We start from the raw sequence: 26,242 nt of genomic DNA on the forward strand, positions 1-26,242 counted from the left end.
ACAGCAACTGTGTCGGCGTCGGCGACCCTAATTCGGCTGGGGCAGAACCACAGCCACCGTCAGGTTGGTACGGTGTTCTAACCAGGAGCGCCATTTGTCATAGGTAGTGCTACCTATTTCCTATAATCTCCAACATGGGGAAACATGGGGTGTCCCTAAATAATAGCTTTTATTCATAAAAGGGGGTAAATGGGAGAAAATACATAAAAATGGATAATTCAAGATCAGAGACACTGATATTCCAGTCGGAAATCCATTAACAGGGCCATTTCTATAGCTAATCGCCATCATGGGCGGTTATAGGCTACACCGTGACACCAGTCGGTTCCTGCGTCATGCATCCATGCCGCATCGTCAAACGCCTGCCGGTATGGGCCAAGAACCGCAGTTTAATTGCAAGGAAAAACGGCCTCAAATACATGAAACACGTGGTGCGATTCAAGCAGGCGAACCGGTTGAGAGATGTGGATTTCTTGCCTATTTTTTGGCTCATACTTGCCGGGCCGAATTTTGTAAGAGCGATATAAGGTGTGACGGCAATATTCAGAGATCACAGATATCAGAGACAGTGGACAGCACTAGTTTCCAGTGTCAGTGTGGAAGGACGCGCATCGACTTTGACATCGGCTGTCGGGCGTTTGTGCGCGTGGCAGGTGACCGAGTAACGGTTATTTGTGCTGAAATTCACGGCGACGCTGCCGGGCGACGGATGTTCTGGGATGCGGATGCCGTGCGGAGAGCTTGTCGAAATTATTTGGCGGCGCAACCGTCCTGTGGAGGATTCGATGGGGATTGTGGAGTGGTGGCTTTCAAACACGGTAAGCAGGGCATGTCGGGTATCATTTATTTCTTCAACAAGATTAGTGGATTTCTAGTCTGATTGCTTGCTGTTTAGCACAGCATTAACTGAACTTTTTGCAGACGTCGAAATGCTCATCGCGCATTTGCCGGCGCCGATAGTGGCAACTGTTTTGCTTAATATGGATTGGAGTACTCAGTTTTCTATGGGCCGGTACGTTTTACACTGTGGTACTCGTGAAAGCTGTGTTTTGTACCCTGCTACCCGTATCATTACTTCAATATTCTTCGCATTTCGGACCTTTTCACAATATGGATTCGCATACCAGACACCAGAGGCACGGTATTCACCGTGTTGTTCTAGTTCCATAAGGCACAACATTTCAAAAATTAATCCCGTGATAAAATTAATAGTGCTTGTATACAAGTGCGACTTGCAGCTTGCAGACGAAATTAACATAAAATTCTTGAGTTTTCTTATATGGAACAACCTGTCCCTGGTGTCCGGTACCCAAATCCGTACTGTGAAAATGTCCGGAATGTGATTAACTGAAAAGTACCATTCTGTCAATCCTGTCATGCGAATATACTGCCGTTACTAAACCGTGCCATAGGGCAATAAAGTCACCGGAAGGAAGCATTATTTTCCAGGAAATTACGTTTAACACTGAATGTGCTGTTGTTTTGTGTCACGGTGTGCCCACTGTGGCGCCTGATTCTGCGGGAGCACGGCGCCAAGCGGCACATTGTTTTCGATATTGGTCGCATCGACGTTAGCCGCCCGTGGAGGGAGGCCTTGCCCGCCGAAGAACCGAACCACCTCGGCGTGTACAAAATGTTCGCCACGCTCAATGCGAACATAACGAACAAGACGCGATCGGTGGCGCTGATTGACCAGGGAAGGTACTTTGATTGGAACTACTTCCGCAGCAAACTGCTGCTGCTCAGAGACATCCTGCCAGCAAAACACCTCCGCCTCCCACTGCTCATTGCCAAGAACTGCTATGATTCCGTGGAGGATCCGAGCGATTCATTTCTGCGTCTTCACTGCAATTACACGACGTGGGAGAACTACAAGTGCTTAGTGCGGTATAGTAGCACGGCTTATGAGCGTGTGCCAGCAACTAGTGCTGCTGAACTACACGGCATCCAACCGGAACGGTGACAAGTCATTGGTAAACATGTTCTATGTGACGGATAGTTTCCCGTGGCCAGAAAGCGACGAAGCGATTGCACGCGGTGATTCTGATGGGAAGCTGGACGTCGTTGTTCCTTGCCTGGACTTCTGCCGGAAGGAAAGAGCCGCCGAACACTGCCGACGCTTTCTAGCCGCCGTCAGTGCCCACTGCCCGCCGGTTAGTCAGCGAGTGCGCGACAAGGTCACGGCGGTGCACGCGCTCTGGGAACGCACTCTGGATTATCCCGACGAGTGGGTCGGCATTCGCCGTTTCCTTCAACTGTGAGTTATTAGATACAAACATCCTCTAGGTAGAAAATTAGCACTTTTGGTGAGGTTTTCTAATGTTCGGCAGGTTCAGCGATCCTGAGCAGACGCAGCACTGGGAGGGAAAGGATTTAAGGGAACTGGACGTCGCCACGCTGAGCAGCTTGTCCGTACATCTTCTGCGCGGGCATTACAGAGACTAAATAGAATTTTCTTCAATGCTGACGAATACATATTTTACTTTTACTGATTTTTAACTAGCTTTGATATGCTTGACATTATTGTTTCTGTTTATCTGAAAGTATGCAGTAAATAGTGGTTCGTCTCCATGTTCTGTTGTTTTGGATTAAGTATCGTATTTTTAATGTTTTTAATCCGTCAACTACTGGATGCTGAGACTTTTGGTATACCACTCACAGTTCAAACTTTTTAAATTTGATTTCGCTCATAACTTCTTAACTGGGTGTGGCGCGCACAAGCGGTTTTATGTCAGTTTATACACATCTTCTGGCAGCAGAATATCATAAAACAACGAAGCGCACCCTCCGGCTTCTTGTATTTTTATGCCGCTTTCGTACACAGCTCAAAAATTAACATGAACGTCAGATTACCAGCGGCAGCATACATTGATTTTGAAAAATATTAAGTGGAAACAACTAGTGTTTATTAGAGTAGAATGTCGGATTTGAGCAAACCAGCAGCAACAATAAACGACTGTTGTCATGTACTACGAAGTACGAGCAGCAGAGCGCACAGCATAGCATAGCTCGTAATATAGGTAATAATTATACAGCATAGCGCGGCGGTGCAAGGAAAATAATGAAATGAAATCAAACGATCATAACACGCACGAATTTCGTCGTTTAAATGGTTTTTAAATCAGAAAGAAAATTAAAGCGTAACTTCAATGCGTAACCGCTACATATTTTTTCATTAGAGACGCTGAATTTTTGGGCCACCTCATAACTGAACTTGAACATTTCAAAGGCTGTCGTGACCAGTCGACTGGGACACGGCAATTGAGGCATCCGTCGACTGGATGGAATCGTCACTGTCTGGCTCCACGGGACCAAGACCCTCGCGCAGTAATATTTGTCGGCGTATTTCTGCGCGGCGATCAGCCAGCCACATCTAATAAAATGTCTTCCTTTCCTTATTCAAAGCACAACATTCAGTAGCATCGAATTACCCGTATTTCGGCTTCTTGTAAGTTCAACTTTTCGGCCACCTTCTCTCTTGTGAAGACATCGGGATATCGTGTTTTATTGAATTCTATTTGACAAGCAAAAAATACACGCTATAATATTATACACAACAGCGGCGTATAAGACGGTCCGAGACTGACCTTTCTCAAGTTCCGCGACCTGTTCGTCTGTGAATGAGATGCGTTGACGCTTAGTTCTGCGTTTGAGTTTTTCAACAAACCGGGCTTGGGCATCGGTTTTGTCCGTGGAACTGTTACTATCCGATGGCGTGTCCGGTTGATCGCCTGACGGCGTCGTTTCTTCTAAAACAAGAGCAGATTAGAGTTTGAGCAGTTTCACTGAAAATGAAGACTGGCAAACCTTTTTTCCACAGCCAGACGGTTCCAGCGATGCAAGCAAATATCGCCATGATATGCAGCGGCAGGTCGGCGCGTTCGGGAAAGAGAAACGGCCAGATCGTCAGCGCAGCATAACACCAGGCCATGCTCAGGATAAATAAGCCAGTGAGAATGTAATGCATATTGGTTAGCGGCGTGGTTTCCCATTCGGTTAACGGTTGGCGCACCACCTCGGGATCCCTCGGCCGCGTGCGCTTGGCGGTGCAAAAACGCCAGCAACAGTAACCGCATAAGCACAGTATGATGACAATGGTCATCAGCGGCAGTCCAAAATAAGCGATGGCAGCGAAGGGCGCCGAGATGGCGTAGCCCAGCCAGCCGACAGCCAGTGCGCCGAGGGAGAGATCGGGGGTTCCATCCGGAAAGAAGGCTTCGTATGTTGTATTGTCGAAGTACGGGCGCAGATCCATCCAGTAAGACATGCAGGCGGTGATTCTGTGCAGCACCTGCAACACCCCCATTTAGCGTAAAGTGACACAACAGAACTCCCGCACAATTTTTCCCGTTTTGGTGGGATGAGAAAAGAGATGCTTTGTTTAATACAAATTTTCCCAGCATGCGCTTCTCTGTTCGAACCCGCTTTTTGCGAATTATGCCAAAGGCATTTGCTCCCATTGCACACCGTTTCTGTACTATTTATATGTATAATAATGTATTGCCAAATTAAATGAGTGCCAATTTTATTCTAATAATTGTAAATCCGTAAAGTAAATTCATAGACTCCCGACAAACAAATCAAGAACGATTTCGTTCAGAATATAACAATCTAGAACGAGTGAATACGTACCACGATTTGCGTTTCATTTCCCGCACTCTCTGTCCCGTTAACCCCTTCTTCTCCGCACGTCCAACCACCAGAAAGTGCCGGCACACACGATAGCACAACCTGCAGGAAAACGAAGAGGAGGTTGTGGGGATAGTTGAGATGGAGAAACAGTCCCAGCACGATAAATCCAGGGGTGAACACCAATCGTCGCCAAACGACCGCCCTAATGACCACAGCCGCTTTTTGGGTTTCCCTTCGGTTCTCTACTTTTCGGTCTTTGCTGTAAAGAAAGTTAACGTTAACTATTATATTTCCCCAATCGTTACAGTTGTTGTTCAGGATGCTGGCTAATAGACTGGAACAGTGTGCGTTAATAGCTAATAAACTGCTTTCCTGCAGACGGAGTCTAATGCGACCAGTTTGCCCATTTTTGCTGCTTAAGTATTTGTGTGATGCTTTTTTGGCACACAATTAATTTGTCCGCTAATGAAGAAAAATTTTGTTTAAAGTGTAGAAAATGAAATACTGGCAAAAGTAAAACAGTTCATTCTTTCGGTTAATTGTAGACAACAAAATTAATCAAATTTCGTGTAACTTACAGAAATGGTCGAAAGAAAAGCCCGATTCGCGATGGAATTCTCACCAGCCCCGCGAGATTCATCGAGCAGAACCCCGCCCACCCGCCGACCACGACACAGCTGGCCGGCAGAACGCCGGCATCCCCGGCAACCGCCCGCGCTACCCAGATGGCTAGATTCAGTGTCAGAACAGGCGGGACAAGCAAGGACGCAATGTACGCAGCGGTGGCAACGGCGACTAGGATCCAGCGGCGACGTGTATGGCAGCGGGTGGCGGTGAGGAAGGCCGGTGGTGTATCGTGGATGGCCCAGGTGGGCGTGTTCACCAGTAGACTCCACGGAAGGAGGATGCACAGCGCCACTGTGGGCACGACACAGATCAGCAGGAGAAACACAGGAGCGATGAGATCGAAGCCCAGGACGGGATTCTTGGTGAGGTCGACGGAGGTGTCGCAGAGGATGTCGAGAAAGGGAAACCACGGCTCCGAGGTGCGCAGCCAGAAGCACCGGTAGAAATTGCCCTGAAAAAATCACGATGTCTTTATTTATTCTGCAGCAATAACAAATAAGTCCATATCGGTTAAACTGTAACAAAACTAACGGTAACAAAAATTAGAAAATAAAATACAAAAAGCTATTCTTCTGAGCTTATACTTCTATATACTATGCTTCTTCTTCTAATACAAAAAGCTATACTTCTATAAAATACAAAAGAAGTAATTCTGAGAATGCAGTGATATGCAAGTCATAAAAATGGTTCAAATATTTGATTATATTTCTACTGAAGGATATGGTGGTTTTGTAGTGGTTGGGACATACAGGTTAGTTTTAGGTATGTCCTTAAACTCAAAGCTCCTTTTATTTTCCTTATAAAATTGTTCCAAAAATTAACAATTTATCTGCAATTAAATCGCAGTAAATAACTTAATTTTTATCTTACTTTTTAGTTCTAATTTAGTCATTCAATTAGCTTTATTTTTTCAAAATTTGTAGGATATGGGATTTGTTCGGATTATCACATCCCAGAGTATGTAGTTAATAAACCGATTTTGTACAGAAATAGATCACCGTAATTTACAATTGTTCTGGTTTCGCTAATGGTATTCGTATAATGGTATTCGTATAATGCAAAATATGGCCAAACTTGGCTTCAACAATAAAAATAGCGATTTTTTCAACAAAATATTAGAAAGGCTTACCTGCTGGAGATCGCTCCAAATTACTGAATCCAGTACATCCATCTCCGCCCGGATATCCGTGCGGGCTTCGCGTAGAGCGGGAAACGCCAATCGCATCAGGAACCGCGACAAATCCGTGCACAGTATCAGGGCCATAATGCTTTCGCACAGCATCTCGGCGTAGCGCCAGTTTTTCTGGCGCAAAAATGACTGCGACATGGTGCCGATCGCGACTGCCCGTGCTCGAAACGGAAGTTTTAGTTGACAATCGCCTGCCCGTAGAAAATCAAAAATTCCTTGACAAAATGGAGTAGCGTGCATTTACATAATAAAAACGAACGGCGAAAAATAGTGCAGTTCAGCTGAGCCTGCCTATCCTTTCTTTCAGTAGCTTGAGACAAAGGCCTCAAGCAGAGAGCGACCGTTGCTCAACGGTATAGAGCAGAATACAGATGCACAGGAGAAGGGAGGTCTGCCCTGGATATTTTGTCTGCCCTGACACAGGGCAGACAAAATCCTTCCTGCTGCCTGCTCGTGGTCGTTCCTTCGCATGTGCAGTTTTTCGCAAGAGGAAAGAGGCAGACTTCCCTCACCGACGCATAACACAGTTTCTCTGCGGCGTGATATTAACCGGTGCCGTTCGGTTGCTTATCGGAAGTTCGAAATTACTCACAATACAGCACCGGTATGCATCTGTAGATCTGCATCTGTAGCGTCTCGTCTGCCGTTCACTGTGAACCACGGAAAAATTCCACACAGACCGGGAAAAGGCTGCCAATCTGTCTTCCAGCTGGACTGCGGCTGGTATACGGGCCACGGGGCACGGTCGTTGTATCATGAGTTAATTTTAGCTATGATAATTATGTACTTATGTTTGCACTGGTTCCGTTATTTCTATCTGTACAACCTGGCTGTTGCTGTTTGCTTAGCGGCAGATACTTCGTTGCGAAGATAAAAAAACATCATTAACAGCTTTCTCTATGGACCATAAGTGTCTGCGGATCAAGCTTTCACCAGAGCCGTATTCTGTTCCGATGCCATGGGAGACGTTCATAACCTTTAAGAGTGCACAGGCCATCCTACAGCCTACTCTATGTAACAGCCAAGATAAAGGAAGAGCGTTTGACACTTTTTTCTCTATACAGTAACACAGCTACCACCCTGACTGTTTTGACGTGATAGAAATACCTTACACAACCTAAGTGGGTACTATCTCTACTTGTCCGACCACGTCCAATCGGATAGAGCGACTCTTTCTCAAACTGCTACGGAAGATGGTAGAAGATTACGTTGATCTGGTATGAAGTAGGAAAGAAAAAGAAGAAGAGGTCCGGGCCCTGCAAACACGAGAAATACACACACGACGGAGAAGTATACGTTACCTGTCCGACGCTAGATGTTAGCAGAAGCGATAAGAGAAATATCCATCAACCTGGCGATACAGGGCATGAAGATGATGAAGAGACCGAAAGGTCATGGGAAACAAGTGGGATCAAGTGGGTAGCATGTTACGCCACGAGATTATCCGAAGATGATAATGCACGTCGACGAGATCGAGGAATGACCCCTGACAATAGGTGAAAGGTCACCCAGAGGTCAGTTTGAACAGCCTCACTTGGAAAGAGAAGACCAAAGCAAAAGCCTGAAGTTAATCAGATCAAGTACAAGCCTCTACTTTTGTTGGGATTCCAACTCTTGACATTTGTGTGGGCGACGAGCGCCTTATATAGCCCTGGGCACTCGCAAGTGCGGCTCTTCGTACGCGCAGGTACGGGTCTGAGAACAATAGAGATCTAAACACTAGCCAATAAGAGACATCTGAGGACACGTGGACTAATCACACCGCTGCATCACTACACGTGGACTAATAAGAACAAGAGGTCAGCTAGTACACTAGAACAATAGGTTGAGCTACGTCATCGAAGCGCGGTCACGTCGAAGTGGCAAGTCGCGGTCAAAGTTCTCTGCTGGAGATTTCTAAGAAGTCGATACTCGGAGTCGCGGTCATGACTCGCGTAGAAGCTGTAGTAAGGAGTAAGCCTAAGCCTTGGGGCAATAGTAGAGTAGTACGATGTGGACGGGGCTGGTACGCCCGTACACGTCAGTTTTACAACAGCGAGACTAAATTAATAAAAGTCGAGGCCAGCAATGATCATCAGTATGTTGCACGTAACGTAATATAATTTCCATTTCCATTTTGCACAAATATTATTCGAGAATTATAAAATTCTCAATAATAAAATGCGGACACGTTAAACCTTAACCTCAACTTAAACTCAATCGAAATAATATTAGGTTAAGACGCTAAAAATCATTCAAAATATCGTTCTACCCGCGGTTTAAAAGTAAAAGTTATCGTACTTAATACGACGAAGACATTATACATACATGTATTAAGAGGTTTACTTCAATCCTTGTAATACGCGTCGATTGCGGCAAATACTAGTTTTGTTCGAACACAGCAGATTCAGCTGTCGCAAGTCGACAGCATTCCAGCGCTGCGGACTGCCGGCGGGACGAACGCCGCTGAACCTACGCAACAACAATTTCGCACTGAAACCAAGCTGGTTATTGTAACAACAGCCTATCTGGCTGCTGTTCTAGTGGGTTGGTTAATCCACCTTACCACGATCTGTTGGCTGTAAGAAGGAAAGGTGGTACGACCGGCAACGATGCTGGCCGAGGACGCTCTTACTGATGTAACACGATTACACAGGTGTCTCCGATTGGGATGACGCTAGTTCATCCCAAGCTGTCAAACGCAATAACGTAACTCAAGGCATGTTTAATGACAAGGTGTTCAAGAAACGGAGCAAGGTTAAGGGCATGAAGTTGATCAAGTTGATGGTGCAAGCTGTAGCAAGCTGAGAACAAGACTAAATTCTCTAGAAATTGAGAAGTAGAAATAGCCGGTAAAGTGGACAGAATTCATAACGCGATGGAATGAATCATAACTGGGTGGTCTTATCGTTCGTACAAATACTATCGCTACATTATATTGTTGGGCGTTGCCCCACTCGCATCTGAAGAAAACTGCGAATCCCCGCCCACTGCTCAGGACAGGGCTGCGCCTGCACTCAGCGCGCATGCACTGCCGTGACCTTTTCCAACACCAGCGGCGTGAGGGCCGGGCAACTGTCGTTGGAAGCATGTATAAAAGGTCGACAGTGCTCCACTGCTGTGTTCGGTGCGCCGGAAGCGCACAAACGGAATATCCACTTCTAAGCGCCCTTCACCGCGTTCCCGCATAAACACATCCACGCTTTCCGCGTCCGTCAGCCCGGCAAATGTGGAATAACAGGACTCATGAGCAACAAGGACCTGTCGCCGGTAACGTTGGATGCGGTGTAGTCGATCTGCATTATCCATTTTAAGCACGTTCTGTGTGACAGCCGTTTCTAACTTGCCAATATTTTGTGCCGTTCGTTCATCATTGTACAACAGCCGCTGCGGGATACAACAGTTCAGATGCATACCGTATCATTGCGGGGTTCGCAAGGAATGGAGAAATAAATCCATGAGGCAATACCCATCCTAAAAAATGCGAGTTTACGTTTTCGGTAGAGTAAATTTAATACAGTTTATGTTATTTATTATTATTAAAAGCAAAAAAGCAGTCCGAGAACGGAAAGGAGTACTTCGAGACAAGTACCCCGGAGAATCAGTACACAGAATACAGCGGCCACGTTTGCAGCGGACGCAACACCACTTTGCCGCCTACCGACTTCGATCTTGACGAGCCCAATTCGACGTTCGCTAGGGTCACGGTGACGCACTTCAGCCACGCCAATACCGGTGAATATGCGTGCGTGTGGCACAGTGGTGCCGAGGTCTTCGTCAGTCAGCGGTATGTGGTTAGCGCGCAGTTCACCGCGCAGCAGCTCTTCACGCCGCCGATGCAGAACGTCACCGCCCGCATCGGTGAGCGCGTAGAGTTGCGCTGCCATGTCAACTTCGAGAGGATGATCGGCAATCATCACCTCACTGGTGATGAGCATCCTGTCCATCCTCAACTGAACCAACGCCTCTCCGCCTACCAGTGCAGTCCCTGCTGGAGGCAAAGGGGCAACACACGGCAGTACTCTATATCAGAGCAGGGATTATTCTACCGTATCAGATATACGGCAGAATAATCCCGATCCATGGAGAGCGCTTATTACACGAGCTATCCATGAGATCGCGGATCCCAGCGGTACGACAATCAGTGAGGCAGTACTCTATATCTGAGCAATTTTGCCAGATATGCCACATAGGACAGCACCACAAACGACGACGTACGAAAGGCAGCTCATGGACGATGAGGATTTCGTCTATGACATCGACGTCCATCGTGGAGTGTGTTTCCGACTGACACACCCACTCTCATCACCACCACAGGCATCTCAACCTCCAGCAAAACGGAAGTAGACCTTACAGTCTACTTCCCAGCCAAAACAACAATCAGATCAACGCATAATACAGTAAGATCGCATGGTAGTCTCACAACTACTGTGTAATCACAGCCATTTTCACCTCTGATTATAACAGATCGCATGGTAGATGCAAATCTACTTTGTGATTATAGCCAGTTTGCTTCCACAGTCCAGTAGAGATCGCATGGTAGCCGTTACAATCTACCTTGTGGTTTTAGCCAGATAAACCAATACAGAATTACCAGATCGCATGGTAATTAAGGCAGATAAAAACAACAAACTGGATCATACAGATCGCATGATAGCAATATCATGTAAACTCAGTTTGTAACCAGTTTAAAATTATTCTTTTTCAGAAAAATTTCAGTTACTACAGCCAGCATAAAATAACTAAATTAGCCATTAATTTAGTTCATTATAAGCCAAATCTACGTAGTGGAAACACCACTGCGATACACGCTTGATTAAGCCATTTCCACTTTCAGAATGGCATTCGCCAGACTCTACGATAAAGACTGCAAGGCATGCCACTACAACACAGAGAGACGTCCTTGTATGGATCATCTCTTCATGGATACGCCAGATCTACCCAGCCAGGTCGAAGCTCTCGTCACGGAGGTCGTAAATGGCAGCTATAATGCTTACGACCGTGTACGCCAGTCCAAATATTGGCCCCATGTTGAAGCCAGTTACAGCTTTCATCGGAAAGTTTTCAGCGCCGTTAGCCAGCACATCAAATTCAACGGTGGATGGCGTGATGCGCCAGTGCCGCCTGAGCCAAAAATTACGAGCCATTCGAACAGTCGTTACCGAATTTAACGACTTTGCCAGTGAAATCGATCTTTATGGGCAGTTGGAACAACGCGACTACAGCGTGGAAGGTCCTCATGGAGAGGAATTGGAGTATCAGTACGCAAACGGCAGGCAGAACAACCTGAAAACCTTCCTCGACTTGGATGAATTGGATAAGCCAATTTCAACCGTCGATTACGAGGCACTCTCACAACTGCAGTACCACGGAAAAATCCATTGGGAGGACTATCTCTTCCAGTGGGTCAGCGCTGAATCCAACCCAGCGTTATTCCTGGTCGCATGTAAGGCAGCAATCCATTGTTTTCAGACACTCAAGTACGCCAAAACTCTTGAGGAAGTTCGTTGAAACGTCCCGAAATCACGCCAGTACAACTCTAGATTGTTTGCACGTATGTTGGCAGCCCTACTTGGTCATTACAACAGCCATTCCTACTTGTATGACCGTAAATCGGAAGGACGCCTTCAGAACAACTGCAAAGCCATCGGAAGACCACACCTGCCAGAACAACAGAAGGAAATTTATGAACAAGCCCTAGCCAGACCTCCTCCTAAGGAAAAGCCAAAAATTCTCACCTACGTCCAGGATCCCGTCGACATGGTTACTGACCATATCGATCGCCTGAATACCCGTAGTGAGAAAGAACGCAAGGCAGCTGAATTATCTTCCAGTCAGAACTCCAATGAACGCAGCGTTGCAGCATCACCAACTACGCCAGCACAAACAGCACTCAAAAAGCCAACAGGCGAAAATGAATCAGCCCAATCAGAGGAGATGAAAACTCCCCAACAGGCAGACCTCAGTGATGCGTTGAACGCATTGAAAGGAGCATCCTTGAACGACGACAAGGATGTGGATACCGAAATACCAGACAAAAACTCGGAAAAATCGGATTAACAGCAGTGTTGGCCCGTTTCAAAATTTCGGCTCCCGGCCCGTTACCGTCCCGTTAGCCGGCCTTCCCGTCCCGTTAACCGTCCCGTTTACCAAAACGCCGCCATTTCCCGGCCTGGCGCCCGTTTTTTAAATTTTTCAGAAAAATTTAAAATGAAAAATTACAAAAAATTTTTTCCGCGGTTTTAGTTTAAGTGTACTATTATTACTGTAATTTCAAAACCTGCTTGTAAGAGGCAATCAACAGTCAGCTAGCACGGATAATAATATTCAGGGCCGTCGCGAGGTTCGATGTAGGAGGACCGCGCGCGCCCTCCTACATCTCCTACTCCGCCATTTCGAAAATGCCATAAAAATTGAAAAAAATTGTAGAAAAGTGGTTCACCAAAGCTACTTTTCTACGCTTTCTTTGGTTATTTTCGGTGCGCCAGCGAGAAAGCGCCAGTTCGATATTTCCGCGCTAGCGCCAGTTACGCCAGCTCCCGGCGCATTCTTTTCTCGTTTTCCCGCTTCGATAAGGGGGGGCCCTCGCGACGGCCCTGATAATATGATATTGATTAGTAGACCCCTCGCAAACTGTGGTTCAGAAATGGACATTATCCGATAGATAATGTACAGCAATATTAAAAACTTGCGGAAGCCAAGTTTTTAATGAGCAGATTAAATTAATTCGATTTTCTCATAGTTTGCTCATTTCCTAACAAAACTGAAATTACCTGAAGAAATTGCTATATTTCATAATAAAAACTTGCCCTGTCACTTTTGATAATCCATAAACTGATAAATACCAATCAATTCTCAAACCAACACAAAAGGAACAGGAAGTGGACGGGGTGCGATGCGGATCTTACACGCATTCCACTTGTTTCAACAATTTTAATTTCCATTGAATTGATTTGTACTAGTATTAAAATTATTATATAGAGCACAAGATACCGGGTTGCTCACATGTAAAAAGCTCGAGTTTTTCAGCCCCCAGCTTCAGGGTACACTGTACGGGGTGTACTAGTGCCTACAGTTTGTACTTAGTACTGTAAATGCTAAGGGTGGGGCCGGTGGGCTTCAAATTCGACGCGAATCCCGCTATGGTACGGCTGCTTAACTGTACGAGGTGGCTGTTTGAAGTGACCGCGCCTGGTGATACGATACGAGAAGGCACCTCGCAAGGTGGGAACTGCTGTATCATCACTAGATGCGCTTCCGATCTGAGACCCACCCTAACTACATCAGCCATAATAGGCAATCGTAAATTCATAACATGACTGTGATTTCGTAATTTTTATCTGTAAATTTTTTTTGTCAACGGAAACGGGAACGGGAATTTTGCCGTAAGAACAGCCGTTCAGTTCCCGGCCGGTTCCGTTCCGTAGGACGTCAGACCCGTTCCCGTTTTTCTACGGAAACGGGTAACGGAACGGGAGACTTTCCCGTAATTTTCCGGTCCCGTCAAAAAACGGGCCAACACTGATTAACAGCCAGAACAGCCAGCTGATGAATCAGCTAAGCCAGCTGATAATGCACTAGACGGCAGAACTATCGAATTGCATACGAATCCGGATGTGGATGGTATTCCAGAGGCAAATTGAGGGGTTTGCGTCAGAATACGCCATGTTCTAAGCCACACCTACATCAGCCACACCTACTTATCATTCTTACACTCCATGAACAGATACGGTTCATGAGAGTTTGGATTTTGGAATAACTCCTTGGGCAGATACGGTCCTTGTGAGTTTGGAGTTGGAATAACCCGTTGGATTGGACGGATTGTAACCCGCCAGCGGAATTCCGGTATTTTTCTTTTGTTTTCTCTAACAGACCAAATTCCTGTTTTGTGATAACATTAAATTGCATCTCGATGGATTTTTATTTTGGTAATTTTAATAATAAGGCAATAAGCCAAATTTTTATCTCCCTTAAGGCCATGTTGTATTTTTGTGTTCTTATTGTAAGGCACAGGAAAGGCATTCAATTTTCATAAACTAACCATACAAAATCATTTGTGTAAGGCAATCGTACTTCAATCAGTCCTATTGTTAAAACCAGTCTTTACCGTCTCGCCATGGTAAATTATGAGCCAAAAACTACTCCTAAAAAGGCAAACCAGAGGCAAGATACGCGCTCAATACTCAAGTGGTTGGTGAACGGTCGAGAAGTGGTTGAGTTTGAGAATCAATGTGATTTCGGTAACACTGGTTTGCGAGTTGCGAGTGTTGCGAGGAAACTTGAGCGACTTCTGGTGTCAGCCAGTCCTACAGGCAGTGTGTTGATTTCGTTATGGCACAAACTGCACTGAGCAGCGCTATGGCGGAATAGCATACGATCAAACTTTCAGACCTACTCAGGACACCACGGGGAAGCAACATCGGTATCTCGTACTCTTGCGTTTCTCGTATTACCAGTGCAATGCCGGGAGATCAGCGGGCCTCGCGAGACCTCGGCACCCCACCCAGTGGCATGAGGGAGACTCCGTCAGGATAGTCAGGCTATAGACGTCTTCGTACTATCGGCAGTGTACGCGTGAGCCAGCACTATAATATCGTCAGGCAGTACTATTGTGTAGAGCCATTCTCACTGTTATACGGCATTGCGAGCCATAGCACGGCAGCGTATGTGCTTGTACGAGTTTACTCGTGCAGTGCACTACGTACAACTCGTACATCAGCCATTCTCACTTCAGGCATAGTACTTTGCAGGTAGCCAGCACAGTCTTTACGACTGCATAGCTCATTCCTGGTATGCGGTAGAGGGGCGGTTCCGGTGCAAACACGCTCATTGGCTATGTGAGTGGCCAAAGAACAGAGAATTAAGCATAGCGCTAACAGGGCAAAATACATGTGCGCATTGTAATAAATCAGGTAAACGTAGTAACTCTTCAGTTGGCGCGTAAAAAGATTAAATCATTATGATCGTGGATTTAACAGGTTTTAGCAGTTCGTTTACGTAAAATACATATTCCGTGTGTTTATGCTTATTGAATACCCCTTCTGCATTTTTTATAAATACCTAACGTCTAACACAATATGGGTCGGTGCTGTGTTGTCGGATGCAACAATAACGGTGATAAAAGTGGGTGCACTACGGAAGGACCGCATTCATTCCATAAGTTTCCAAATGCTCCCAATCTCCGAGGACATTGGGCGCGTCGAATTAATCGTCAGAACTGGACTCCTGGAATCAGTGCTGTTGTATGTTCAGACCATTTTACACAAGAGTGTTTCACGGCGAAAGGGAGCAGAAAGATTCTGAAGGAAGGAAGTGTTCCAACTGTATTCGGAGTTGCAGTTAAACGTAAGAAGAGCAGCGAGCCCAGTAAGTACACTTTGAAGACTTTTATAGCAATTTGAATTACAAATTATAATTATAAATATACGTTAAACCCATTTTTAAGTTAGCTTATGTCGAAAAAAATTTACTGAATTTGCAGCCTCTACCAGTGCTTCCCCCAAGAAAAAGAAACTTCGAACGAGTGGGACTGACAATTTATTGGAAAAGAGTCTTGATTCTCCATGTGTTCAAGACACAGGTAACTTTGTTCTGCACGCAGATGAAAAACTTCAATAGTATTTTTACATATACCCAACTACTTTGCAGAATTAATGGATGCCAATATGATTGCTACGCTGAGGGAGAGAGTGGCACTACTGGAAGAGCAGCTGGCGTTTGCGAATATTCGCAGTCAAAATTTGGAAGCCATTATTGAAGAACGCGACGAGCGCATCTCAGAACTGGAAGCACTACTCTGCCAGGACAAAGACGAACCTTACATCAGCGTAGACAAAATTGCAGATCTGAAGGCCAATGTGTTTCGACGAATTACGGGTGTTGTGAATTACGAGATGTTTAGCGAGATGGCGGAGAAGTTTTGTCATGCAATATCGAGTGCCTGCCTTAAAGAATCTGTAAACGGGAAACCCAGACCTGAGCGTCGGAAGCTGTCAACGAGAAATCAGTTATTGTTGGTGCTATTTAAATTACGAATGGATTTAAGTTTCGAATTTTTGGGGGTTCTTTTCAAAATTCATCAAAGCACGGCCTCCAGAACTTTTGAAATGTGGATTAACGTCATGGCAGCTGTCATTAGGCGACTTGATTTTTTCCCATCCCGGGAAATGGTTCTGCAAGACGCACCCAGAGAGTTTATCGCTTCTGGGTTTGCGAACGTGCGGGTGATGGTGGATTGTTTTGAGCTGTTTATAGAGACTCCGTCTCATCCGGGGACACATTCGTACGCCTATTCAAGCTACAAGCATCACTGCACGGTCAAGTTTTTGATCGGAATTACACCAGCTGCGAAAATCAGTTTTATCTCGGAGGGCTATTTAGGATCCATATCTGACGAAAGCATTTTGTCCAAAAGCGGCTTGCTGGATTTACTGCAACCAGGTGACGCAATTTTGGCAGACAAAGGCTTTAAATTGGCACCTAACGAAGCGCACCGGGAAATACAACTTATTACGCCAGATTTTTTAGGACAACGTGGACAACTGACAGCAGCAGAAATGAACAATTCTTATTTTATAGCACGTCATAGGGTTCACACTGAACGAGGTATTGATCGTGTCACTGATTTCCGTATTTTGTCTCCTTGTATACCACAAACAACGGTGTCTTTTCTTAGCGAAATTGTTGATGTTATAGTTTTTCTAGTTAATATTTCAACGGATATCTTGGCAAAAAAATAAGTTCCTAGAAATTCTGATTAGGTTTGAGGCTTTGGGAAATTCTATTGCGGTCTGAACAAAACCGAAACGTTCTGACGTTCTGACGGGTTTATTTAAAATATACTTGTATGCTATTTTAATTAATTCTATGAGCAAAAACTTTATAAACTAAAGAAAAGTATGAATTTTAATTTTGACAGAGCAGGTTAAATCATAAAAAAAGTATCATATCGCAGCTGCCAGTATTCAACAGGTAGCCGCACGCAGGCTGCGCTATCATAGAAGTCGAAACATGTGAAACAGCCATTACATACACACGAAGGTAATCAATTTGTTTTTTATTTTGTTTGGTTTTCTTTATTATCATGGAGTGGACACCATTGACAGCCCGCTATCGCTGGGCGCTTCCCTTTCAGTCTTTTTCTGAACAGGGCATTTCGTTGTACTACTCGAAATATTCTTCCCGGTCTGCTCGACCTTTCAAAACATCGGATGATGTACGGGATCCTGTCCTTCCGTCAGACGCAAGAGCTCTGTTTTCTGCAAACCGTATACGTCTACCACTCGAGTTCAAGTTAACCAATCCTGCTGGTATTATTTTCCGATCTCATTGCCATGCTGAGATGAAAAACTTGAATTATGAAGTGAATCTGACGTTCTCCAGTTCATCCCTGGTGCTCGCAAAGTGCCACTGCGCTGCAGGCAAAGTAGGCAACATACACTGTGCTGCGTCCGGGTCACTGGAGGTTTTTGGGGCATCGTGTAAGCACGTTGGAGCTGTCGCCCTTATGCTTGTGTACTTATTAAATCATAACGATTATCCAAATTTTCTAACCTGTACGTCAAAGCCGTGCTCTTGGAGCGTTCCGCGACCAGCGCGAGGTAATGTGCCACGGGTGAGCGAGTTCTCAGTTCGCAGCTCATCGACCAGTGAACCGTCCAAAATGGTACGTCGAAGAACTTATAACGCCATTGACGAAGCGGTGGCCGAATCTACTGCCTTGGCGATTGGTCAATGGGCAATTGAAAAAAAATTACCTGCAGCAGCATTGCTCAAGCCTTCAGCTATGATAAAAAGCCGGAGTATCATGCGGACTGACCTTATCCCTGCTCAAGCGGAAATTCCGATCTACCCATTACCGCTTCCGTTTCAGAGCAACAAGGCTAAATACGTCGAAGACCAAGTTGCGCCGGAAATCATGAACCTTAGCTGGGAGATTCTGCTGTTCTACCAATCCTCTTGGATGAATTTCGACTTGAAACAAGCCCAAGATTTATCCGCTCGAACCGCGGATCAATCGCGATCTCTGGATTGGAAGAACATGCGGAAAAAAGTGGTCACAGCATCAAAAGTGCATTCGGTGATAACTCGTCAGAAAGATTTTTCATCGGCCTTTATGGAAACTTTAATCACTGATTCCCGACCGACGAACCAAATGCAGCAAGGTCTTGACCAGGAGGACGATGCAGTGCAAATATACTTGCAGTCGCAACGTGTGGCTTTTCCGGATATTCAAGTTGCGAAGGTTGGCCTGTGCATCTCTCCAGGTATGTACATTGCTACACTAAAAACAAAACAGTAAATTAAATTTGTCTTAAACAGTTGTAATTACCAGAGAATACTTCTAAGAAACGGCTTCTGTTACTACTACATGAAAAGTATTTGTTGCAGGCTTTCCATTCATGGGAGCCAGCCCAGACAGAGTGGTGGTTAACGGGACGGAAGACAGAAGCGTTGGCCTGATAGAAGTAAAGGTTCTGACGGAAGACAAAAAGTTTCAATGGAATCTAATTGCTGACAGAAATGAAATCAGCGTCGAAGAGCTACTGACATCGTATGTTGGATTGAAAAAAGCCATTTCTCCATCGTTCACGTTTTATTTAAACAAAACGCCGACCGGATGGACTTTGAAAAAAACGCACGGATATTACAGCCAGGTACTTACCCAGATGGCGGTTACTGGGTTGAGATTTTGTGACTTCGTGGTGAAAACTGATTCAAAGGTGTTCATAGAAAGGATTGAATTTGTGGAAGACGAATTTTTCAAAAGCAGGTATTTTAATGCAATCACAAAATTCTACTTCACCCATTTTTTGCCTTTTTTATATGACAAGCATGTTGTTGAAGATTCAGTGCAGGTGAATAAAACAAATTAATGGTGACGAAAATTTCCAGCGTTACGCAACTGAACCACTCTCCAATTATTAGTGCCATATGTTTATTACTGTCATGTTTGGAATATGCAAGAATCTATAGAACTTAAATCAGAATTAAATTAAGCATTTTTTACCGACATGGGTGCGCCAGGCTAAGCCCGGTTTTTCGCAGAGAACCGGAAGACATTTGTATAAACTATAGCCTAATCATCAAATTTTTGAGCTACTTTATTCGTTACTGGCAGTGCATGAAATAATTATTTTAAAATATACTTAAACCTATTTACCCAAAACAAACTTATATCGTAAAAACTTCGCACAGCCGCTTCAATTTTTATTTGTTTTACAAACATGCTTCATTCGTGCAGGATCGACCAATTTGTTGCAGTTTTTACATGAAACATAAACCTTTTTGCTATGAACAGAACTAGCGTAGTGCCTTGTCAAATTTCCTTTAGTCGGAAAAGCTTTCTGACAAATTTCGCATACAAAACTAATGCTTAACAAACCCGCGGGAAGGGGAGGAGGAAGATCAGCATCGAAGTCGAGATCCGCGGGAAGTGGAGGAGGAAGATCAGCATTGAAGTCGAGATCAATATGTAGGGGAGGAGGTAGATCAATAGTGTCGAGATTCACGGGTGGGAGGAGATCACAAGCGTTAGAATCCATACCGGCGGTGACTGGGGCAAAACCACCAGACAGAATGTCGCTGTTGGTCAGAACTTCATTTGAGCAGTCAACCGAATGGTATTTACGAAAAGGATCCATGGGGAAGTGGATGGCATTTGGCGAACAGGTACAAAATTTAGCTGCTTCACCAAACTTTATCCACCGAGAAGTAGCAAAATTCGTGGACTCAGCAACGTTCAAACCGCAGTTGAAACCTGCGTGGTATCCACCAGGAAAAGTAATAATTATTTCCCCTTCGCTTTGAATAACCTACGAAAAAAACAAATGCGAGTTTAAAATGTATTACAAAATCGCATGAATGTTCGTTCAAATAATTACGGTGTCGTAACGAATCTTCTCTTGTTTCAAAACCGAGGGCTTAATCAGGCATCGTTTATGACGCAAAAAAGATGGGCACAACGCTGCATCCTTCTTGAACAGTCCTGAAAAGCACGGCAATTTTTTGAAAGTATTTTGAAGTTACAACTGATTAGCATTGCTAGTTGTAATTATTGAAGTAGCTCTTACTAGCAGCAGCAGCCTCGAAAACATCTCTAGCCGCTGGACTCACACCATACCAAAACTTGTCGTCGCCACGGTGAATGAAATTAATCGAATACAGATCCATGTCCTCCGTGTGCCACCCGAAAAAGGCCCGCCACATCCCAAAATATAAGTATGGTGTGTTTGCTCCCTGATATTTCTGGGGAAGCAGTTCCAACAGGTTCGGCAAACGGGAGATATTCCATTCCTGTGGAATCCGGAAAATATTTTATCATAATCTAGTTCTTGCAAAAGCAAATTACCTCAACAGAAGAATCAAAAAGGGATCCCGGTACGTCGGCGCCATAAATAGGATCATAATTAGGAATATGACGCCAAAAATATTCTTCCAGTTCTAAATAATCAAGGGCTAGCTTTAATCAATAGGCACAAAATCATTATCGTGTTTTCTAAAACTAATATTAACGATTTTGAGGCGTTTATTTCTACCTTCCGAGGAACAAGGTGCGTGGGCGTAATTATGTTTGTGGGCATAATTTTCGAGGTCCCCAACCTTGAACGGACTCTCCTGCTTCAGGTTGAAAAGAAAAGCGCCAGTATGGCCAGTTTGCTGCACACGCTGCTGTATTGGCTTTGGAATTAAAAGGTTATGAACTGAGGGAAATTTAGCCGGATGGGGCCTCCATTCCTTAGGGGGAATTATCTATGTACGACAAATTAATTAAGCAATAGTAAAGCAAAATATTCATGTTTACCTTAGCAACACCGCCAAGGTGTGCACTGCACTCCGACTCGATTGAGTGAATAAAGCTCGGAAAATCACGAAATTCATCCCAGGTAGGGCGAAATACCATGATTCTAGGGCTGGCTGGATCGTTTATACCGAACCGAGCTCTGAATTGCGACCTAGAAATCCAAAGAACAAATATAAATTTAAGTCCGCATTAAATTCTGATTTTTTTTAAAAATGTTGGTTCGCCAGGCTAGACCTGGGTCTAGCGCAGGTAACCCAAAAAATTTTTTTATCGATTTTCCCATTTAACAACGTACGTTTCTTCAGAAATTTATAAAAACTTCATAAAAGATATCTGATTGAAATATTAACAATTAATAATGAAGTCATGACAGCAATTATATATAAACATATTTACATGGTAGAACGTCGCGACCCACTGGACTTGACATTCTGGTCATATTCATATTCCCGAAGATTGGTTCGTTCAAGGAATTCTTTCCGGTCCAAATATCCCCCTTTGCCTTTATTGAACTGAGCTAAATCTTCGTCCAGGCAGTGGTCATTTTTATACTTTTTCCAATCAAACTGAGATTTATCCTAAAAAAATTCCAGTTAGCACTAATATCCAAAATCAAAATCAAGTTATACCGCTGCAATTGATTGTGCCAATGGTGTACAACACTTTTCAAAGCTTCAACTCACCAATGTAGACATTTTCTTCTTGCCGGATAACTTCGCGAATACTGATCCCAGTCCCGTCAAGGGACCACTAGGCGCCTTCGATGAGCTATAAAAATAACGAAAGAAATACAGATTTTAAAATTACACAATTCTTCTGCAGCAGACAGCCATATTGAGCAAAAAATAAGTTATTTTCGTAACCCATGCCACGACGATCCGTATTGTATTTGTAATACTTCGTTATAAAAATTTTAAAAAAACAATTATCAATTGTAGTCCATTTAAATTCTCCAAAAAATATTCTCGAATAGAAGTACTTGTAAGTAAAATAAAAATTTTTACTTGAAACAGATTCTTTCTTCATATGCTAATCATCCTATTAATGCAAAACGCAGACATTTTAAAAGTACTGAATAACGGCATTTATCTCGTTGACAAAAAGAGAAATACTCACATTACAGTACTTAATGATGCAGGCAACAACAGTTGTGCAATACATTATATTCTGCAAAGCTGTATACAGGCTGCACCGCTGCAGTATGATTTTGTGTTTAACAGCACCCTTCAGGACCAAGTATCAACTAACCTGGCATTCTGCGAAGAGGAAGGAGCAACGACTGATGTTGTGGAATCTCGAGACGTAGAAGACACACGCCCGCTGCCGTTCTTGTCGTCCATTGCCGAGCCTCTGTTCGAACTGGAGTCATTAAGGTTAGGGCTGGGTGAGGATTGTGAATACTCCTTGTCCGAGGAAACTCTGGAAGCTGGAGCTTTAAAACTGTGGACAGCTATGGCTGTCGTGGGTTTCTTCGGCATGCAAACGCGAGTCTCGTTGCTCGTGGTCTCATCATTATCATTATTGTCCAAATCATCCCCGTATTTGCTTTTCTTTTTCCTACAAATCGAAAGAACTTGCGGATGACTGCTTCGTGTAAAACATGTTGTATCTACCGCTTATCACCATCTAATTTTCGAAGGTAACTAGTTTAACAACAGTTTACTGCAAGTCCGCTCGCAGTAAAAAACCAATCAAAAGAAACTAAGAAGAAATATTCCGAATTTTTCCTTTGCAGTAGTGTACGTAAATTGTTAACGGACTCGCCAATTACGATGAGGGGAACCTATTTCGATAAGCGCCATGAGAAGACATACCCTCGACTGTTAGCTTTCACGCAAATTTTGCGCTTTCTCTTCCGTTTTCCAACATCCAAATTAGTGTCTCCGCCGCTGCTCGGCTCCAGATCGGCTTCGCCACATTCACTTCCTTCCTCTAAACATTGCGCATCGTTTACAACAACGAATGGAGAGAAAAAACACAGAAAGTACGGCAACGCACCCTCGACTTCCATATGTTCCGATGGAACGCAATCGTCGTCGCTATCGTCCGTGCTGTCTTCATCCCCTTTGCGTCGATTCTGCAAAGGCATTATCGAAATGGCTAAGGTAATAATAAATTCTCATGGAAATCCCAAAAGTAAACACAGACCAATTAATAAAACCGTCATTAGTAAAATAAAATTATAAAAACCTTAGAAAGACACTAATTCAAAACACCAGTAAATTTATATTATAAAGTTGCAGCTCGATCAAACTGCGAAATAGTGTAAGTGCAGTCTCTGAGGCGGTTAAGGTTTCAGGGAACAGAGCGGCAACCGCCACCATTTACTGTAGTAGCTTTGTCTCACAAGACAGCTCACACTTTCTTGTAGAGCACAATTTTCTGTATGTTTTAGTTATGTTTCTGCCTTTTCTAACAGGAAAGGAGCTGAGTGGGCAGCGTTTAAAGTCGTAGTTTAAAGCACGTGCGTAGCCATAGAAACAGCGACTTCCGGAAACTCATAGGTTTTCACGAACTGCCGTCCGTACGCGGCTGCTCTGTCGCATAAGGTCAATTCGGTGATTTCCATGCTTGGCATTCCCACCTGTGTCATAGGATTTATGTTTATGTTGTGATTTAGATATTTATGAGCCATAAATATCGATATATACGTCTTCCCAGTGCGTTTCCCTTATTTCCGGTAGAGTCGTAGGCTCTAGGCCCCTTACGTCGTGTACGGCCTAGATCGCAAGTCGATCGTAAAAGCAGGCCCCAAATGGTGTGTCAGCTTAAGGACAGTATATAACGGGTATCACCGTACCGGACGCGCGTACCCGTTATATACTGTCCTTGGGGAGCTGCAGCGTCTACCGTACTGGTAGCCTGCACTGCAATGACCCGGTGAGCATAATCGATACTGTACCGTCCTAGTTCAACCGCAAGTCGTAATCCACTGGCGTTTTCTTCCTAGTTGATCTGGAGGTATCGTGATTGTATTTTTATCGCGTTTTGTGATTTTTTCGCGGTACTTTGCGCAAACGGCGAAACTTAACGTGACCTTTTAAAATTTTGTATGGCGCCTTTTCCCTACGCACGTTGTGTATGGCCAGTAATGCTGTCAACACGTTATATAAAAAATTAACTGTATGCTAGCGAAATCTTTCATAATACAGTTTACCAAACACTTTACGCCCGCTTATCAAGTGTACCACATTTTCTGTGGCGTCTGCCAGATTTTATCGTTTGCTAGTTGCCAGAGTTTCCAGGTTTTATCGCTCGCCATGCCATTGGCAATGCCACTGGCAGGTGCCAATGCCACGTTTTACCCCCTGCCTACATCCAGGACATTGATGGCGATAACGTCTTTATTGACTTCGACGCCGGCACCGCACCGGCCCAGTGGATTCATTCCAGCCATGTCTGGCCGAACCGCTTTCTCAAGAGTACTCAAAAAGGCTCCGTCTATGTGGCGCTGCGTGAAAAAGACGACAGGCCGATGGTGTATCGAGCGGGGACCTTGACGAGGCAAATATACGGCATGTTTTATGTGGTGCGGCTAGAGAACCCAACCGGCTCTTGTGTCATGCATCCATGTCGGATTGTCAAACGGCTGCCGGTGCGAGCCAAGAACCGCAGCTTATTCGCCAGTAAAAACGGTCTCAGATACATTAAACACGTGGTGCAGTTTGACCAGGCGAGCCTACTGAGAGATGTGGATTTCTTGCCTCTTTTTTTGGATTGCACATGCCGGGTCAAATTTAACGAGGGGTATGTTGTGTGTCAGGGCAGAATTCAGATATCAGTGGGAATGGACAACTTTAGGTTCAAGTGCAGATGTGGAACGACGAGCATTGATTTTGACATCGGCTGTCGGGCGTTTGTACGCGTGGCAGATGACACAGTTACGGCTATTTGTGCTGAAATCCACGGCGATGCCGCCGGACGACGGATGTTCTGGGATGCAGGTGCCCTGCGGCAAGCGTGTCAAATTTATTTGGCGGCACAACAGTCCAGTGGAGCAGACAGCATTATCGCTGGAGATCGTGGAATGGCGGCCTTCGAACCCGGTAAGCGTAAATTGTCAGTAGTTTAATAGTCCCATCTATTAGTATAAAGTACAGAGTATTTAACATAATATATATATATCTATTGGTACGGATTGCCAGTCTGACTTTTCCTTGCTTGCCACAGCATTTACTTGAATTTTTGCAGACGTCGAAGACATGCTCATCGGGAATTTGCCGGCGCTGATAGCGGCAGCTGTTCTGCTTAATATGGACTGGAGTACTCAGTTTTGTATGAGCCGGTATGTTTTGTATTCCTGTGTTCTCGAAAGTTGTTACAGTTTTTTACCCTGATTCGTGCCGGCATTAGGACTTGAGATGCGAATTTAATCGCCGATGCTGGCGCGTGGCAGTTAACGATAAGATGCACCGGGAAATTATACAGTACTGTCATGAACCCTACATTTAAACTGAATCTTCCTTCATTTGTATCAGGGTTTGCGCACTATGGCGCTGCATTCTACGGGAAAATAATGCCAAGCGGCACATTATCTTCAATATCGGCCGGATCGGTGTCAGCCGGCCATGGAAGGAGGCTTTAAGCTCCAAAGAATTAAATGACCTCAACGCATACAAACTTGTAGCCACGCTAAATGCGAATATAACGCAGCAGACGCGATCGGTGGCGGTGGTTGACGAGGGACGGTACTACGATAACATGAACGACTTCCGTAACAAACTGTTGATGATCAAAGATATCCTGGCAGCAAAAAACCTCCACATTCCGCTGCTCGTCGCCAAGAACGGGTATGATTCCGTGGAGAATCCGCACGGTTCATTTCTGGGTCTTCACTGCAATTACGCGACATGGGAGAATTACCAATGCGGTATAATAGCAGACCTAATGAGCGTGTGCCAGCAGCTGGTGCTGCTCAACTATACGGCGTCCAATCGGAACGGCTGTCAGTCGCGCGTAAACATGTTTTACCTAGCTGCTGGTGTCCCGTGGCCCGAGCAAGACACAGGGAC

The 26,242-nt window shown here is 44.7% G+C and overlaps 1 protein-coding gene across 1 annotated transcript; it reads right to left on the minus strand.

Moving 5' to 3' along the window:
- Positions 1–19,564: 19,564 nt before the first annotated feature.
- On the minus strand, positions 19,565–23,319 carry LOC129599260 (uncharacterized). The gene is made up of 12 exons (XM_055497449.1): positions 23,229–23,319; positions 23,045–23,162; positions 22,479–22,787; positions 21,914–21,998; positions 21,627–21,808; positions 21,231–21,381; positions 21,029–21,178; positions 20,778–20,888; positions 20,500–20,722; positions 20,311–20,414; positions 19,812–20,241; positions 19,565–19,581 (listed from the first exon to the last, which is right to left on the minus strand). Exons 1-12 carry the CDS (start codon positions 23,317–23,319, stop codon positions 19,565–19,567), a joined length of 1,971 nt encoding a protein of 656 aa, XP_055353424.1.
- Between the last annotated feature and the right edge of the window lie 2,923 nt (positions 23,320–26,242).

Source organism: Paramacrobiotus metropolitanus, unplaced genomic scaffold (assembly GCF_019649055.1).
Source record: "Paramacrobiotus metropolitanus isolate TYO unplaced genomic scaffold, Prichtersi_v1.0 Parri_scaffold0000141, whole genome shotgun sequence".
Classification (NCBI taxonomy): domain Eukaryota; kingdom Metazoa; phylum Tardigrada; class Eutardigrada; order Parachela; family Macrobiotidae; genus Paramacrobiotus; species Paramacrobiotus metropolitanus.